Source organism: Schistocerca serialis, chromosome 1, assembly GCF_023864345.2.
Source record: "Schistocerca serialis cubense isolate TAMUIC-IGC-003099 chromosome 1, iqSchSeri2.2, whole genome shotgun sequence".
NCBI lineage: Eukaryota > Metazoa > Arthropoda > Insecta > Orthoptera > Acrididae > Schistocerca > Schistocerca serialis.
Window position 1 is genome coordinate 1,277,954,852 of NC_064638.1, and position 17,849 is coordinate 1,277,972,700.

At 41.4% G+C, this 17,849-nt stretch overlaps 1 protein-coding gene across 1 annotated transcript in view; it reads left to right on the top strand.

Annotated features, from left to right (window-relative positions):
- The window catches only part of LOC126456882 (kelch-like protein 10), a 138,656-nt gene that overhangs the window by 40,952 nt on the left and 79,855 nt on the right, over positions 1–17,849 (top strand). Inside the window, exon 2 of the mRNA XM_050092709.1 lies at positions 8,068–8,246. Coding sequence (XP_049948666.1) covers positions 8,068–8,246 — 179 coding nt within the window. The remainder of the gene's footprint in view (positions 1–8,067; positions 8,247–17,849) is intronic.

Below are 17,849 nucleotides of genomic sequence, written 5' to 3' on the forward strand. Positions count from 1 at the left end.
CTTAATTCACTAGCCCCTTGCACTGACACCCTTTGTTTCCTGTTAGCGAGGTATGACTTGAACCATTTTGCAGCATTGCCCGTGACACCATAGAGTTCTAATTTATTTATTTAAAAAGATGTTGTGGTTCACACAATCGAATGCCTTTGACAAATCACAGAAAATACCTGCTGCTTGTAATTTGTTATTTAATGAATTAAGTACATTTTCACTGTAGATGTAAATAGCCTTCTCAATATCAGAACCCTTCAGAAATCCAAACTGTGTTCTTGATAATATGTTATTTGTGGTCACATGGTTGAGAAGCTGCCTGTACATTACTTTTTCTAAAATTTTTGAGAATGCTGGCAAAAGTGAAATCGGTCTGTAGTTTGATGGTATCTCTTTATCCCCTTTCTTGAATAGAGGCTTAACATTTGCATATTTTAGCCCAGTTATAATTGACTGGTTACACAAGTGACTTAGAATTGTACTAAACTCACAAGAACATGCCTTAATTAACTTTGTTGATATTTCATCGTAACCACTAGAATGCTTTGTTTTTAAAGATTTTATTATGGAAGTTCTTTCTTTTGGTGAAGTGAGTGACATATTCATGTACCTGAAGCTATTTGTAAAGGCTAGTTTCGGATATTCAAGAGCATTATTTACTGATTCTGACAATCCCATTCTATCAGTAATGGATATAAAGTACTTGTTAAATAGATTTGCCACACTATGCCCATCGGTTACTAATGTGTCATCTACCCTTAATGCTATTTGCTCCTGTTCCTTTCTGGTTCTACCAGTCTCCTCTTTCACTATATCCCACATTGTTTTTATTTTGTTCCCTGGCATTGCTATCTTCTTCTCGTAGTGCATTTGTGTAGATGTCTGAATTACTTTTTTTAAAAATATTTTACAGTATTCCTTGTATTTAGCTAAATCATCAGCATTGGAGCTATTCTTGGTCGACAGATACATTTTCCTTTTTCCTTGTGTAATCCATGGTTTTATTATAGACATTGTTCATGACTGTGTTATATTTTTCATTCATTTCATGAGCACTATAAACATCTTTCCAGTTCATATCTTTGAGCAGTTTTCTAAAACTCAATTTATATATAATAGAGGGAAACATTCCACGTGGGAAAAATATATCTAAAAACAAAGATGATGTGACTTACCAAACGAAAGTGCTGGCAAGCCGATAGACACACAAATAAACACAAACATACACACAAAATTCAAGCTTTTGCAACAAACGGTTGCTTCATCAGGAAAGAGGGAAGGAGAGGGAAAGACGAAAGGATGTGGGTTTTAAGGGAGAGGGTAAGGAGTCATTCCAATCCCGGGAGTGGAAAGATTTCATATCCGTCCACGAATATGTGTGTGTGTGCGAGTGTATACCTGTCCTTTTTTCCCCTTAAGGTAAGTCTTTCCACTCCCGGGATTGGAATGACTCTTTACCCTCTCCCTTAAAACCCACATCCTTTCATCTTTCCCTCTCCTTCCCTCTGTCCTGACGAAGCAACCGTGGGTTGCGAGAAGCTTGAAATTTTGTGTGTGTGTTTGTGTGTTTTTTTATTCTGCCTATCTACCAGCGCTTTCCCGTGTGTGTGTTTGTGTGTGTGTATGTGTGGATCGAGATGTTAAGTATGGTAATATCGACCCAACATTTAGTATTCGCTCATTTATGATGGATTGACTTTATTTTGATCATGTCGGTGCAAACACATCCGCACGAATACAAAGGTCGGAACACACTGAGATCAACAGTTTTCAAAGAAGTTCGTTCGCAGATTCTCAGAGATGAGTCGGTTGACTCTTGTAGTCGATAACCACCACAGAGCACCCGACTGTAGTGCAGAGCACGGTAAGGATTATGAGAGGCGTGTGTGCACCCAGCTTGCTGATGGCGCAGGTGCACGTGACCGATCGTGTCGTGGCAGGCGCTAGTGCGAGGCGCGATCGGACCGTATCTCGATGTCTCGTTAGGTGCGACCAGCGGAGGGAAGAAGGCACAGAAGGCGTCCACAGGTTGACCGTGCCATGCTGCTGATGGCATGGTGGGAGCAGAAGGCAGTGGCATGTCGGTGGGGAGAACATCGTCGTGCCGAGGCCGTGCGGCGCAGCGGGGTATTGATCCGATCAAAGGCGCAGAGTGTGCCGAAGATGCGATGCGATGTGGCTTAACAGGTTGCCTAAGAGATGCTGGATGAGCAACACTCATGGTAATGATGGAGTTATAGAGGCGCATGATGTCGCAGCAGGGGAGAAAACAGCAAGCTGCACATGACTGACCTTGGCGGCAGATGACTTCGGTGTAGACAGAAGCGTCACCTCTGAGTCCGTGGATGGTGAGTGTGTTACAGCGGTAGATGGCAGGATGTTCTGAACGGAGTTGACAGTGTCGGTGTTTTGATGTGCGAAACAGCTGTGATCGAAGGGGGGGGGGGGGGGGGGGGGGGCATGGCCGTGAGCCCTGTGCACGAGGCGTGGTGACAGCGAGAGGTAGTGGAAGGCGGACGTGGTCGGTGAAACCGTGGTCAGAGCAGGAAGGCGATGAGACGTAATGTGAATGGGAAGAAGTTGAATTGGTGGATGAACTACTGGTCCGTGGTGGAGAGGCGACACAGTTCGATGGAACTGGAGCTGCGTGTTAGCTGTCGCTGTCGGCACTGCGGTCGAGTCGTACGGCTGCAAGCTGCTCGCGCAAAACTGCTGCACGGTCGTGTGTCGGAGCAGAAAGATGCTCACTCGTTGAAGCAGAAACGGTAGATGTGTTGGTAGTACATTGCGGAGGTAGTGAAGAGGGTGACAAAGCAAGCGGCACTGGAATGCGGCTGGTTATGCCGTGGTACAGAAACAAAGTGTCTGGAACTACCAAGGAAAGGTGGCAGCAGCGTAAATAAGTTGCTTGTATCACATCAGTAATGTAGAATTTCCACTTGAGGCAGCGTAATGATGACAGTTGTGACATCTGGGACATAGATCCATGAAGCGTGATCGTCAGGGTATTAGCTGTAGCTGGTAGTAATGGCGAAGGATCGTCAGCAGTCGGAAGCAGAACAATCACAGGAGAATCTCGTTGCATGTCGTGCGTGGTCGGTGTCGCCTGCAGCATGTGTAACTGATCTTGTACCAACAAGTTGTATGTCGCAATTTGCTCACGTAGCTGTTGCAGTTGTTCAGGCGAAAATGTATGTCGTGAAGCAATCTGCTGTGTATCACTGAGGAAGATGGGGTCAAAATCAGAATCTGTCTCTATCAAAGAGTAACCTGGCGTACAAGACAAGGTCGGCAGCACAGTATTGACGTAACAGTTCGAGTAGAAGAGATCGTGTGTGCTTTTGATTGCAAATGTGAAACTCAGTACTCGGCGGCGGCGGCGGAGTGAGAACACGTTCACTGCTGTATGAAGCTGAAATTGTCTTCTGGGGTGTGTGAACAAGTTGCAGGCTTGATAGAGTAGTGAACGGGCGGGTGGTAAGCATGCGTAGTGTCGGCGAGTTGTTGACAAGATGCGGGTGCGGTAGCCATGGTGGGATCGTATGTCGCGCAGCTGTTCGTTTTGACTGGGTTGAGGTCAGTGAGCCAGCAGGCGGTGGTCGTGATGTCGCTGTCAGTAGCGGTCGAGCAGAGTTGGTGCGACTCGGGTGCTGCATAGAGGGGGGCGTGGCACGTCCAGTGTTGCACTGAGAAACAGCCAGCATTGTCATTGGTGTAATTGGTGCATTGTCTTCGATCGGTAGGATGCCCTTGATCAAATTGTTTCTGTGATGTTGGTGACAGGTGCTGAATTAAAGCAGCTTTCGCTCTGGTGTACTTGACACTCAAGTTGTCACAGATAATGCCCGTAATTATATAATGATAGTCCTTTAGGTGCCTGAAGAGTACGAAGTATTTTTCACTTTCGTCGGTGATGCCATAAGAGGAGAATATATACTCCGCGGCCATGAACTACATTGGAAGTTGGTCTGAGAGAAATGTTGGTAGTTGAATGCTGCAAATGAGGGACAAGCATGGAGAAGCGGTGGAAAAGTTGGTACGAACATTCGAACTCTGGAAGACGAGATGTGGGTAAACTGGGTCGAACGAATTTGCACATGGTGCGGAAGATGCGGTAGCAGTGATGGGTGTTTGTGAATTTGACCAGGCATGCGAATTAGCTGTAGTTCAGAGTTCGTGCAAACTGGAATTTGCAACATAGTCCCCATTTGTTGCAGTCCATTGTTTGGCATGATTGTCCAATGTCAAAGCACTGCACAAAGTTAATTCATTACACAAAAGCAAGTCAAAATTGTCCAAATTAATCGTCGAAGGAGCACTGCACTGTCCGGAAGTGAAATTACCGATGCATTGATCGAGTTTTGTCGGACAAAGTGTGCGCCTTGGTCGCACTGTCAATGTGTGAGAAGGTGACGAAAGTTACCAAAACGCACGATTCACACAGGGGTTGGGTATTTACACACTAATTACACTTCCTGTATACTGCTTCCAGATGCAGCGCAATGCAAAGTCGATGGACATAGAAATCTGACAAAGGGTTGCTGCATTGTTTGTCCATGGCAATGTTCCAGCACACATTTCTGGTGTCGTAAGTGGCGTTCGTGTGCGTCGAGGTCCCCATTGTAGGGATTGAGATGTTACGTATGGTAATATTGAACCCAACATTAAGTATTCGCTCATTTATGATGAATTAACTTTATTTTGATCATGTCAGTACAAACACATCCGCACGAATACAGAGTTCGGAACACACTGAGATCAACAGTTTTCAAAGAAGTTCATTCTCAAAGATGAGGCAGTCGACTCTTGCAGTCGATAACTACCACATATATATATATATATATATATATATATATATATATATATATATATATATATATATATATATATATATATATATATATATGAGCTTCTGGCCAAACAGCCTCTTTCTTACATAGAAAACATGTACACACATTCACTCAAGCACAACTCACAGACACATGTCGGCTGTCTCGACTGAGGCCAACCTCAGTGGTCAGAGATAGTGATCATGTGTGTGTGAGTTGTGCTTTTGTGCTTGCATGAATGTGTGTGTGTTTCCTATGTCACAAGAAGGCCTTTTGGCCAAAAGCTCACCATACAGCAGTCTTTTTGCTGTGCCTGCCTGCGACTCAACATCTCCTCTATGTGGTGAGTAGCACTGTATGTTATTCATAATATTGTTGTTATTCCATCCTGGATTGCCCATTGTTGAATGTTTTGTTATATCCACTCATGGTGCAAATGTTGATGTCTTGATTGTGTTGGATATTTAACTGGAAACCTAAACAAAATGTTGTAGCAATGTTGTTATGTAAATTTATTTCCACAACCCTGTGCATAGAATTATTTATTTCCAAGTAGCCTTTTATTTCCAGATTTTCCATATCGTCATCACTGAATAGCAGAATTTTATCATCTGCATAATTAACTACATTGCCATAATTAACAATGTTTGTGTATAAAATGAAGAGAAATTGGTCAAGTATTGGTATTCCTCCATTACCATGTGTATAATTATGGAAACCCTTTTGTTCTTTAAATTAAATGTACGAGGGTTATTCCAAAAGTAAGGTCCGGTTATAAAAAAAAAATCAAAACTAAAATGTTTTTTCAAAACAATTGTTTTATTTACATTCCTTACATCTTTATCTATTTTTCTACATAACTTCCATACTTATTTAAACATTTGTCACATCGTTCAACAAGCTTTTGAATGCCCATGTTATAGAAATCGGCCGCCTGTGACGATAACCAGTCCTTAACTGCTTCTTTCACTTCATCATCTGTGTCGAAGCGCTTGCCGCCGAGAAACTCCTTTAAGTAACGGAACAGGTGGAAATCACTTGGCGCCAGGTCCGGACTGTAAGGAGGATGGTCCATCTGTTCCCATCCAAATTTCTTGATCAGAGCTTGCGTTTCATTTGCAGTGTGGGGTCTGGCATTGTCATGCAACAACAAGATTCCAGACGACAAAAGACCACGTCGCTTATTCTGGACTGCACGTCGAAGTTTAGTCAGGGTAGCGCAGTAGGCGGCTTTATTAATCGTTGTTCCTCTCTCCATAAAGTCGACTAACAATACTCCACGTCTATCCCAGAACACAGTCGCCATAACCTTACGTGTTGAGATTGTCTGCTTTGCCTTGACCTTGACTGGCGATGACGTGTGACGCCATTGCATTGACTGATGTTTAGACTCTGGAGTGATGTGAGAAACCCATGTCTCATCCCCTGTGACAACATTGTCTAAAAGACTGTGACCTTCCTTATGATATCGCTCCAAAAAATCAAGAGCAAAAGCCATTCTTTTCATTCGTTGGGGCTCAGTAAGCAGCCTGGGAACCCAACGGGCACACAATTTGTGAAACTTCAAATGTTCAGACACAATTCTGTACAAAGTTGTTCTACTCACATTCGGAAAATGCATGTCTACGTCTGTAATAGTGAATCGGCGATCTTCACGAATTTTTTTGTCAACCGCATTGACCAAATCGTCTGAAATCACTGATGGTCGGCCACACCGTGGTTCATCGTGCACATTATCCCGTCCTTCATTAAAAGCTCGCACCCATTTGCGCACTTTACTGTCGCTCATTATGTTAGGACCGTACACTTCAGTAATCTGCCGATGGATTTCCGCCGCTGAATTGTTTCTTGCAGACAAAAACCGTATCACTGCCCTTACTTCACAATCGGCGGGCTGATCAATTGTCTTAAACATTGTAAAGTGACACTGTGAACTACACTCAGCAACAGTAACAAAGCGAATGGCAGCGTTTGACGCGCAAGGCTTGCCGGGAGTCGGCGCGCGTGCGTGTTTTGTCATTGGCGCCAAATTTCAATAGTTACGGCGAATCGGACCTTACTTTTGGAATAACCCTCGTAATAGGCAAGGACCAGAGACTGCAAAAAAACTGTGACATACATGAGCACTTTACCAGACAAAACAGAAACTTACATATGACTCAAATCAGCACAGCACTGTGCCAAAAAGGTACTTTTCACATGGGAGTTAAGCTTTATAACAAACTTCCTGAAAACATAAAAGCTATCACTGAGGTCAATACATTTGGAAAATCTCTAAAGTCATATTTACAGCATCACTGCATTTACTCCATTGAAGAATATTTAAATTTATGAAATGTGTTGTATAAATACGTGTAAAGTGTATTATTGTAACCTTAAATATGTATGCCTTGAAATGACTTTCAGCCTGTATATTTATAACTTGACTTGTCCAATGTCTTATGCATAAGCTGCTATGTAGACAACAGGACCAATAAAAAATACAATACAATACAATACAATAACTGTGGAAGATAGGAGTGTGGGATTCTCTCATCAAATCATATTTTCCCTCCGGATGTTTTTGTAATTTCCATAAATTGTCACATGCATGTATGCTCTCATAATGTTCCCAGTGACAAATTGGCACATTATTTTTTATCTTTTCTAGATACATCTGTTGAATATCACATAGATTGAAACTTGCTATATAATAAAAGAAGTCTGTTACAAATACTATATTTTTTAAACACTGTGTCACTGCATCCTTCACTGTGATTATGGCATATTTCTTCCCCTCTGTTGTTACACATATCTGTAAATATTTTCTCTGAGAAAGAAAAATTTAAGTAAATAAATATTAAGCTATCAATAAAAGATAAACAGTTGCTGCTTAATAGTACTAAGGAAGGAGCAGCCTTTTTTCCCCTAGACTGTGGGTTTATTTTAATTTACTGAGTTAAATTTAGGTTATGTAAGAACAAATACTATTAAGCATTACGACAGCTCACTGTTAGCACAGAGTGCAGATATTGTTTTAAATGGTTGCTTGTCTTTGTTGATGTATATTTTAACCTCCTTCACGTCCATAAAAATTTTACTGTATGAAATCAAAAATGGTAACATACCATCCTCAGAAAAGTTGTGAGCAGTATTAGGCTCAGGGAAAATATTTGGAACACTCGTCCTATATACATTTTGTATTGAAATTATTTGTCTTTGGGTGCATTTATTGCTATCCCTAATGCTTTTTTTTTTTTTAAATCAGACTCTGCAGAAAAAGCTCCAAAGTACATGTGAACACCTGAAAAACATTCAGAGGGAATCAGCAAAAAAATATTTTGATTTTGATGTTGCCCGACCACGAATTCCATATGGTATTATATTCGCCATTGGTGGCTGGAGTGATGGAGCACCAACAAATTTCATGGAGACATATGACTCAAGGTAATATCTGATGCATTTTCTCCATCTAAATCAAACTGAAGCTCCATAATTATAGCGAAACATTTTTTTTCTAGTAGTAAATATAAGCATGACACATCATTGTTGGCAGATTTTAACTACCATATTAAAACTAAGGGCAGATGTTCATATTAAACGTGTCTGTCAACTTCATCTCACGGTCTAGTCATCAAGGTACAAAAAGACAACTCCATTCACAAAGAGTGATCTGCCCCTCTCCTCTAGATATGGAGGGGTGGGGAGAGGTCCATAGCTTGATGCTACTTGCTCCTCCCCCCCCCCCCCCCCTCCCGCCCCCCCCACCCCCCAATATAACTTGCCATCATCTCTACTTTTAATGTGCTACATATGCCTAGGATTTCAATAATAATTATAAAATATGTTAAAGGTTTTAATATTGTAAGAAGAATTTGTTTACATTAGTGTGTAGTACAACACCATAGCATAACTTGCAAGAAATTGCAGTTCAGAAAAGAACATCATTTTAAGAACATTTATCATAAAATGTCACAATTTCCTGTGCTACACTATTGATTTAAGAACTGTGATAGCAGCAGACTCTCACACTCTTGATGACATCACAATTTACTCAGTATAAAAGTACAGTTTGCACTTACTAATACTGGTTCACTTTACAGTACAATTGTGAATGCAGGTCTGGAGACAACATCTATGTAATGATGTAGATTGGGGAAATGCCATTTCTTTCAGTCATCTTTGCTTCAGTTCATTAATGTCAGTCTCTGTTTTATTATTTTTGTAGTGGAGGACCTCCCCTATCTGTCTGCTTTACTCAACTTCCTGTGGTTTTCCGGATCTACCTTTGGTCTCTTGGACTGTGTGGGGTTTGTTGTTGACAGCAGTAATGGTCAGACTGTGAATGGGTTGTGATGTTCTCTGCAGCTGGTCAGCTGCTAGTACATCCAGCGGGCTCATCCTCAGGCAACTAACTGAATAATGTCACATGTTGAACATAGCTCGTGATTTTTAGAGCTTGCTACACTTTTTTTTCACACTACTTTATTCTTCAAAAATTTGCTGAGAAAAACGAATATGAAATTTCATATATGAGAAAATATAGACACTTTCAACAAATTGAGGGGTGGAGGAAAAAACACGGTGGAATTACTCCACAGATTCTCCCATCAGTATCTCAGTTCTGCCTGAAGAAGGAATGTATTACACTCATTAAAGTAGTCTGGGCTATTGTGCCATGATCATGTGAATGTTTTTGTAGAAATAAAAACTTCATTGACCACAGCATAATTTCACATAATATTTTATTAAGTGTAACTCGCAAAGGCAGGCAATGAAGACTGTCTCTGTAAAATATACTAGCAACAAATTATGACTTGTGTTATACAGCACGAAAGCAGGTACTTAAGAAAAAGCCACTGCTCTTCCTCTTACATTAATCAGGAGTCATCTTTTTATTTACTACTTCACACTGAATATTTATGATTTCAGAGACCACTATCAGCTGTCCATATACGGGAAAAATTAAAACTCTGTTCAATGCGAACATTAATGTTAGCTGGAATTTACATTCCTGTGTGCAAAGAGTATTATGATAAATTATAGGAGTGGCCAATAAGATATCTTCTACTTTGTTCCTATTAAAGAATTTCATACCAGAATATAAAATTCCATTCTCAACAGTGGATAGGGCCACATAATCTATAAGTAAATTACTTATACTTCTGCTATTATCGTAGAAGATGATATTGTCAATGACTGCAATGTGCCGTATGTTGGTCTGAGCTGGGCTATGTACTCCTGCTCACAGAACTGCCTAGCAGAAATCTGTGTGCTTTCCTTTTGACAAGAACTGTAGCAAGGGGGCAATGTTCAGTGTAGACCGTGAAGGGATGTTCTCCCACCAAGGACAAGAAGTACTTGACCACCTCATATATTGTGAGGAGCTTGCAGTTGTACATGGTCCAACTCCACTGCAGCACAGCAGCACAGAGAGCTTCATGTAAAAGGATGTCAATGGCTGCCAGGAACAAGTTGTTGAAGAATGGTACCTGGGGCAGACTCACTGGCGTCCAGTATGATTAAGAGTGTGCCAGGAGCACAGGACACGAGAGGTCGTGTTTCATTTGTTCAAAACTGTCTGTCGTTTGCACCATCCAGGGAATGGGCCTACTGACTTAAGTGGGGTCACCCTGGAGTATGATGGTAAGTGTGCTTGCACCAGTAAGTGTGCTTGCACGCTTGCAATCTTTTTGAGGTGGTACCAGAGGAAATTTGCCATACGGAGGAACTTGCAGATTTCTTTGGAGGTTGTGGGACATGGAAATTTGGTAATGGCCTGGGCCTTCCTGTCCAGTGGGTGGGAGCTGGCAAATGATATCTTTTGTCCAAGGAAGTCAATCTTTGTAACACTAGAAATGCAATACTGCAGGTTGATGATGACTCCCACCCCATAGAGGCTGGAAAATATCTTCCTGGGTTTCCAGAAGTGCTCCACAAGATCATGGGCATAGATGAGGATATCATCTAGGTAGGAGAAACAACCCAAAACACCATGTAGGACACTGTCAAGAAAGCATTGCCAAGTCTGCGTGGTGTTGTGGAGCCCAAAGGGCATAAACGCGTGGCTCTTCACTTAACCGAGGAAAGGCAGTAGGGGCAATGAAAACTGAGGTCTAGCATCATTGTGATGTAGTGCAATGTATTGGTGGTGCACATACTGGCTGGGGGGGAGGGGGGGAGCTTTGGAAGGGTGGGTGAGGAGAGGAAATTTGGAAAAGCCATCAGAAAAAAGAGTTTTGGAATGTGATGGCAAAATGAGTAACAGTGCAAGCTGTATGGTGAGTGGAATGGTGGGAAATACTGTCGAAGAGATGACGATTCACCAGATCGAGAAGGAGGATGTAATGGGCAGTGAAGTTGCCATCAAGGATAGGGTCTGTAACATAGGCTAAACCAAAAGTCCGTGTGAAATCTCTGCTGAGGCCAAAGTTGATAGACCAGGTGTGGGAGCGGTAGGTTGTCATCACAGAACCATTTGGCAGGGTGCAGAGAAGGGGAGAGGTGGGGCCAGAGGAGGGTAACAGTTTAAGGGGATAGACTGAGAGATTTGGAGCTGTTACCAAGAAAGTAAGCTGTTGGAGAGGAGGAGTGCCAATGATTGTGGATGAACAGGCACTGAGAAATAGCGGAGCAGCCAGATGTGCCTAATGCTGGCTCCTGCTGGTGTTTGGGGACCATGCAAATTGTGCCCAGCAGTTTTTGGTGTCACTGGTAAAACACTCATGGTACCAACCAAGATCACCAGCACCCAGAACATTCCTACCACTTCTAGCTGTTCAGGATGATTGTGCTTGAGCGGCAGGTGTGCTGATGGTTGAATGCATTGTGATGTGGGTACGGGCACAGCATGGGAGAGGGGTTTCGTGCAGGACCCAAGGCAAGCTGCGCTAAGACCCTGTCCATCACAATGGCAGCTGCATCCACATTCGTATAGTCGTGCCTGGCTAACACCGAGTAGATTGGAGGGGGAAAACGTGTGTCAATTCATGTGTAATAGTGTTTTGGGAAAGATTACAGCGTTGGCAAGCGTCCAGATATGCTGCAGGAACTCTGAGGGCTGCATGTTGGTGCATTCCTCTGATGAAAATAGTGCATCTGTGTGCTGAATTTCTGATGTGGCCAGCCGTATTATGTTCGGTCCTTTAGGGCACGAAATCTGCCTGGCTGTGGTGGGTTTATGATGAAGTTGTGGATATCCATGGTGACCGAAGGCTCATGCTGCGCAACCATTGGGGTGAAATGCATGGAGTTGCTGGTAGTTGAGAATCCTGTGAGTATTGATCCACGGAAGCAAACCATGAATAGGAGTCACGAGAACCGAGAACTGAAAGGCAGTGGGTGGATAGTGGAGAGGGGTGGGAGGAGGGATGTGCACAGGAGCAGTGGCAGTCCTTGTGAGCTGTACATGAAAACCAGCCATATGCAGTAGTAGATTGCAGAGGGGAGGGGAGGGAGGCTATTTGGTTACCAGCTGGGACTGAATTCAATGGTAGCAGTAAACTGAGTTTGGACTTGCCCTGAGGCCTTGCTGAGTTAGTGCTGGAACAGGGGTGTAGTGGTTGGGGGGGGGGGGGGGGGGAGTCACAATGTGGGAACTGTTTCTCACTGAATACAAAATGTAGATGCAGTGGTATTACTAGGTGAGCAGTCTAAAAGAAACCAGTAAATCATGGAAACATGTCATGAAATAATGTCCAGATTTGAGCAGTTTCTTTATTGGAACATTAACAAGGCACAATCACTTGCACAAACTTACAAAAATGTCTATGAACGAAGTAGAAATTTTGTATATCAGTACATGCCATGGCACCCACCAACCATTGGAAAGATCTGTTAACATTGTCTTGTTAATTGACATGAAAGGACATCATTAATATTCTTGTGGTACAACAAATGTTGCTAATTTAATAGAGGGATTGAAGAATTATGCAATACACAAGTAATGGGTCTTACATGGGTTATGTGAGTGTATCTAATCTAACAAAAATAAACAAGACAAAAATATGTGCAATTTAGGAATTGATTTTGTAGTGACTAATCTAATACAATTCCCAGTTCAAGTGCACAGCACAATAATAACCTTGTGGTCTGTAGGCAAACTAATTTAATATTCTAAGGAAACAACAAGTTTCTCGAGATGTATGAGTCTCAACTTTATCTTTGATATGTGACAGACAGAATAGACTGCACCACCATTAAATACCAAAACACATAGATGAAAGAACTGATAGTAGGAAATTTACGTATGTGACTATGAAGCAGCCAGGGGAATTTTATCCTGCTAATATATACTGTGGAAAACTTAAAGACATTATTAATTCCTTTTAACATTAGTTTCTGTAATATGGATTGCCAGAAGCCCAAACCTTCAAATGATATACTTGTCTATGAATCAGACTGGACAGACTGCAACATAAATAATTACAAAATGCGTAGCTAGAACTACTTGCAAACATTTTAAAACATTAACATGCACAGCTGTAAAGCAACGAGACGGGATTGTTGTCCCACTAGTTTGCACAATCATGGAAATTAGAAAACCTGAAATGCCCCCATACATGATGGAGACTTTTTCATCAACAAATATCAATCACATAGATGATATACTAGCATTACACATAATTTATTACATAGCTGTGAAGCAGCCAAACTGAATTATTATTTCACTAATATGTATAATCATAGAAAACAGAAATTTTAAAATAATGTATGCATCTATGAAGCATATTGAGGATGTTACCAGCTACTTTTATGAGCAACAAAATGCCTGGCAATCAAAGTGCCAAGATCACATGAATTAGGCAATTGCAGTAACAGCTCAGTTTTGGCCGACCTTGCGAACAGTTATTTGACAAATTTTAAAACATACACATAGAGCAGAAATTAATTTACACACAAGTGAATAACAGACCGTATGCAGAGTCCCAGTCACAACAGAAACATGAGCACATAGAGATGAGTCCATTTGGCCCCCTAGTACTGAAAATATTTACAAATGCTACCAAATACAGGAAATGGCAGACACTGGAACTTTAATTTAGAAAATACATAGCCTTCTGAAACTGACACTCTCTTACAAATAAATAATTATTTGGTTTAGACAGGTCCTTATCACTAGGATGCTCGTCGACGTGAAGACATCAGTCACACATGCTAGTAGAAATATCTGAACCACTTTGCTTTCAAATAACAAGTCACACTTAAAAGTGACTGCACAGGGGGGTATAGTCTTACAAATCATGATTAATGCTTAACACCCACAAAAAATTGTGCTCACCATCGGAACAAGGCGAATGATGGACAGAGTATGTGACTATGTCCTCCATCTATGACACCAGGAATATAACCAAAGTGCAACTCCACAATGTGACCTATCATTGGACAGGCAGGGCAAAGTCACAACTCCCAAGTATGCCTGTAATGTAAGCATCAGCCATTCTGATACGGTGAGTGACTGCCATGGCTCTTAGGTACAAGTCATGAGGCTCCATGAAGACTGTGACTGCACAAGCTGTGGCGGGAGTTTAGAGCAGCAGTTTCCTGCTGCAAAGCATGTGGCTGACGGTTGCTACGGGGCCGTGGTGACTCGCTAGCATTTACGCGACCTTGGAAAAACCTGTGTGGACACTTGGTAGGGGCACATGTGGCTGTGTTTTCGCACTTGCAGAAATTTATATACCAGAGAACAATTGATAAAAACAAGACTAAGAGTGACACAAAGGTTGGCACTCATTGTTTGCACTCACGGACAGAAAAATATGTAAAGCTAAATTATTTACATGTGCCACAAACATATATAATAGTTTAAAAGTTATTGTTGTCTTAAAAATTGTAAATTTATGAAAGTTCATAAGCTAATATTTCGGTAATGCTTTGGCTTATTAATACAAACAAAGTGTCCACCGATGCGGCTAGTAGAGCTGTATCAAGCAATTATAGCCGATATAGCAGAATATGTACCATTCTGTAATGAGAGGTCAGAATATGGGATTTGACTGAGAGAAACTATGTTTTTGGTAATAAATAAATTTAAAGTAATGAAACTAATGGCAGCATTCTAAAGTTTAAAGAGGTAGATGAGTAATTAAGTATGTAGTTTTAGTTGTTTAGTATCAAAAATCCATGAAAAGCAAAATCACGCCACAAGAACATTATGTGTGTGAAAAATGGTGGCACATACAAAAAATTGGACTTTAGATTGTTATCACCTAAAAAATTTCCATATTTTTCAATGTATCATATGTGTTTTTGTGTTTAGTTTTAGAATATTCATAATTCTTTTTGTCAAACATTGTTTTGAGTTAGGCAGTGGTTTTGAGGGTGCATAGGGCAGCCATCTTTGATGACAGGGAAGTTGGTTTTGAGCAACGCTAAGAGCTGGATGTGCTATGCATCTGGGGGTAGTATTGGGTTGGTAGCCACGTTCGGGGACAAGTACGTATGTAGCGACGTTCGAAAACGATCGAGTTGCGTGCAATATAGTGGATTAGGACAGCAGACAACAGTGTATTTTGTGAACTGTGAACAGACTGTCGAGTGTCGTGATGGCGACATATGAATTTTATACTGAATTGTTGTAGCATCAGTTATTAACGGCCAGCCTTATGTAAAAGCTCCTCAGACTGCATTTTAAGTGTTTAGTGGATATATTAAAGACTTTCATGGAAAAATAAAAATAAACTACTTGTTCAAATTATAAATCAGCATGAGTCACTAAATATTTTTAAATTTCATGGCAATACCCGCCCGCATTGTTTTTTATATTTCAGTTTGAAAACTGAGTTTAGGACAGGTGTGAGCTGGCACTCTATGATGAAAAACTGAGCCAAACATTGAGACCAGCCACATCTCTGGGCGGCTCATATATATATCTGTGTGTGTGTGTGTGTGTGTGTGTGTGTGTGTGTGTGTGTGTGTGTGTGTGTGTCTGGAGATACCAGGGGAATGATAGCTAAGCAACACTAGACAAAGTGTTTCCACAGGCACAGGAATTAATATAACCCCACAAGTGGCTCTCATTTCAATGAAATAAATAGTTTTCTTATCGAAGCTACATTACACAATAAGATTATGTCATAGAACAGTACTCAATAAAACTATGCAAAGTTTGCCTGCAATCTTGCCTCCAGGCCAAAATACTGAGGGAACATAGCAGGCAGAAGTAGTTTTTTTCCGTACTTATCCACAAAGTGGTGCCAGGCTTAAAGCCTCATGCAGTGTGTCAGTTAATCTCGGCTTCTGGTACTGGTAAATTACTTTTATTTGTTAAGAATTGCACAATATGCGTTTTTGGAAAATTAAGGGTTACTTAGTTTGCTGTGAGCCTGTTGTAAGCCTGTTTAATCACTCTCTTAGTTCTATCTATTATAAATGTATTTGGGTCCTATATTAGTATATCACATTAGTATATCACCAAAAGTACATTGGCTTTCATAGCCCCTGACATCACTCCCACATCCAAAATTCTCTATAGCCTTATGTCAATAGCATGCAGTTATTTGTCCAGCATGCTGAAGGTCTTACTAAGGCTTCCATGGGTGAAACCCTTCAAATGTAGTCTGCAAATATATCTCTCATACCATATCCAGATGTGCTCCTAATACTCAACCCACCCCTACTAACCACAGTTTTTGAACATCCCTGATAAATCATTTATGTAGGTCAAGAAAATTAAGGCATGTGGCACCAGTGAGCTCAGCAGGGGATAGGCAGATCAAGTTTCACATACTACACTGTGGAATAAGAGGCATGGCTTAATTGGAGGGGATGGGAGTAGGACAGAACAGAGGAAGAGTGAAACAACTGTACATTAGTAGATGGGGATAGCCAGGTGGGCGTGGTATACAAGCTGGAGAAGATTATGTCAGAGCAACTGCAGGATTGTAGAACATGTTGTAAGACAATTCACAAGTATACAGTTCAGAGAAGCTAGACTTAGGAAAATGATTACATAGGTTGCAAAGCAGCATTGAAGTCAGGCTTGTGGTAAACAGCGTGTTCTGCTACTAAGCAGTTAATTTTGCTTGGACACAATTTGGTAATGACCGTCCATTTGAGTGGACAACTAACTGATGATCGTGCCCAATAAAAGTTTGCACAGAAGTTACAGCATACTGCTATATGACACCCACAGGTGGCCCTGCCACTGAGAGGGTAGGATGTGCCTCTGATGGAACCACAATAAATGCAATGATTGGAGGCACAGAAAAGGTATTGTGCCTGGATTTTTTGACACTGATATGGCGCATGTGGCAACAGGTAGGAAGTAGGCGTGAAGTAAGTATGGGCAAGAATATTTTGTACATTGTGTGGTTGTCAGATTACCACTTTAGAAGAATTGTGAAAGGTTTTGGGAAGGATATGCCTCATTTCATAGCACAGTGAAAGGTTGTCAAAACTCTGACAAAAGATGGGGTCAAACTGTTCCAGTCCACGGTGATATTAGATAGTTAAATGGGGGAGGGTGTCCCTTTACTACTGGTTAGTAGCGGTGGGTTGAGTATTAGGAGCACATCTGGATATGGTATGAGAGATATATTCACAGACTACATTTGAAGGGTTTCACCTGTGGAAGCCTTAGTAATACCTTCAGAATGCTGGACAAATAACTGCATGCTATTGACATAAGGCTATAGAGAATTTTGTATGTGGGAGTGATGTCAGGGGCTATGAAAGCCAATGTACTTTTGGTGGTTGGTAGGTTTTATTTTGATAGATGTTCTTACAGAGGCATCGGAGAGGGAAATTGATATTCTGAACTGAAGAGAGTCAGATGAAAAGGATAAGAGAAAAGGTCTTAAGGATGTCGAATGGTGATGGAGTATCTCAGCCCTGAGTCTGGGTATCAAGTTATCATCATCAAAGCAGAATGAGAAGAGTGATTTGCATTTTGAGTGTTAGGAAAAATCCCTCTACGTATCTCACAAAAGAGCTGGCATGTAAAGGTGCTATGCATGTGCTCATGGTCATGCCATGGATTTGCTTGTATGTCTTCTTTGTGATGGAGCAATGGTGTGGTGCATTTGGTATCTGATTTCTGGTGTGTCA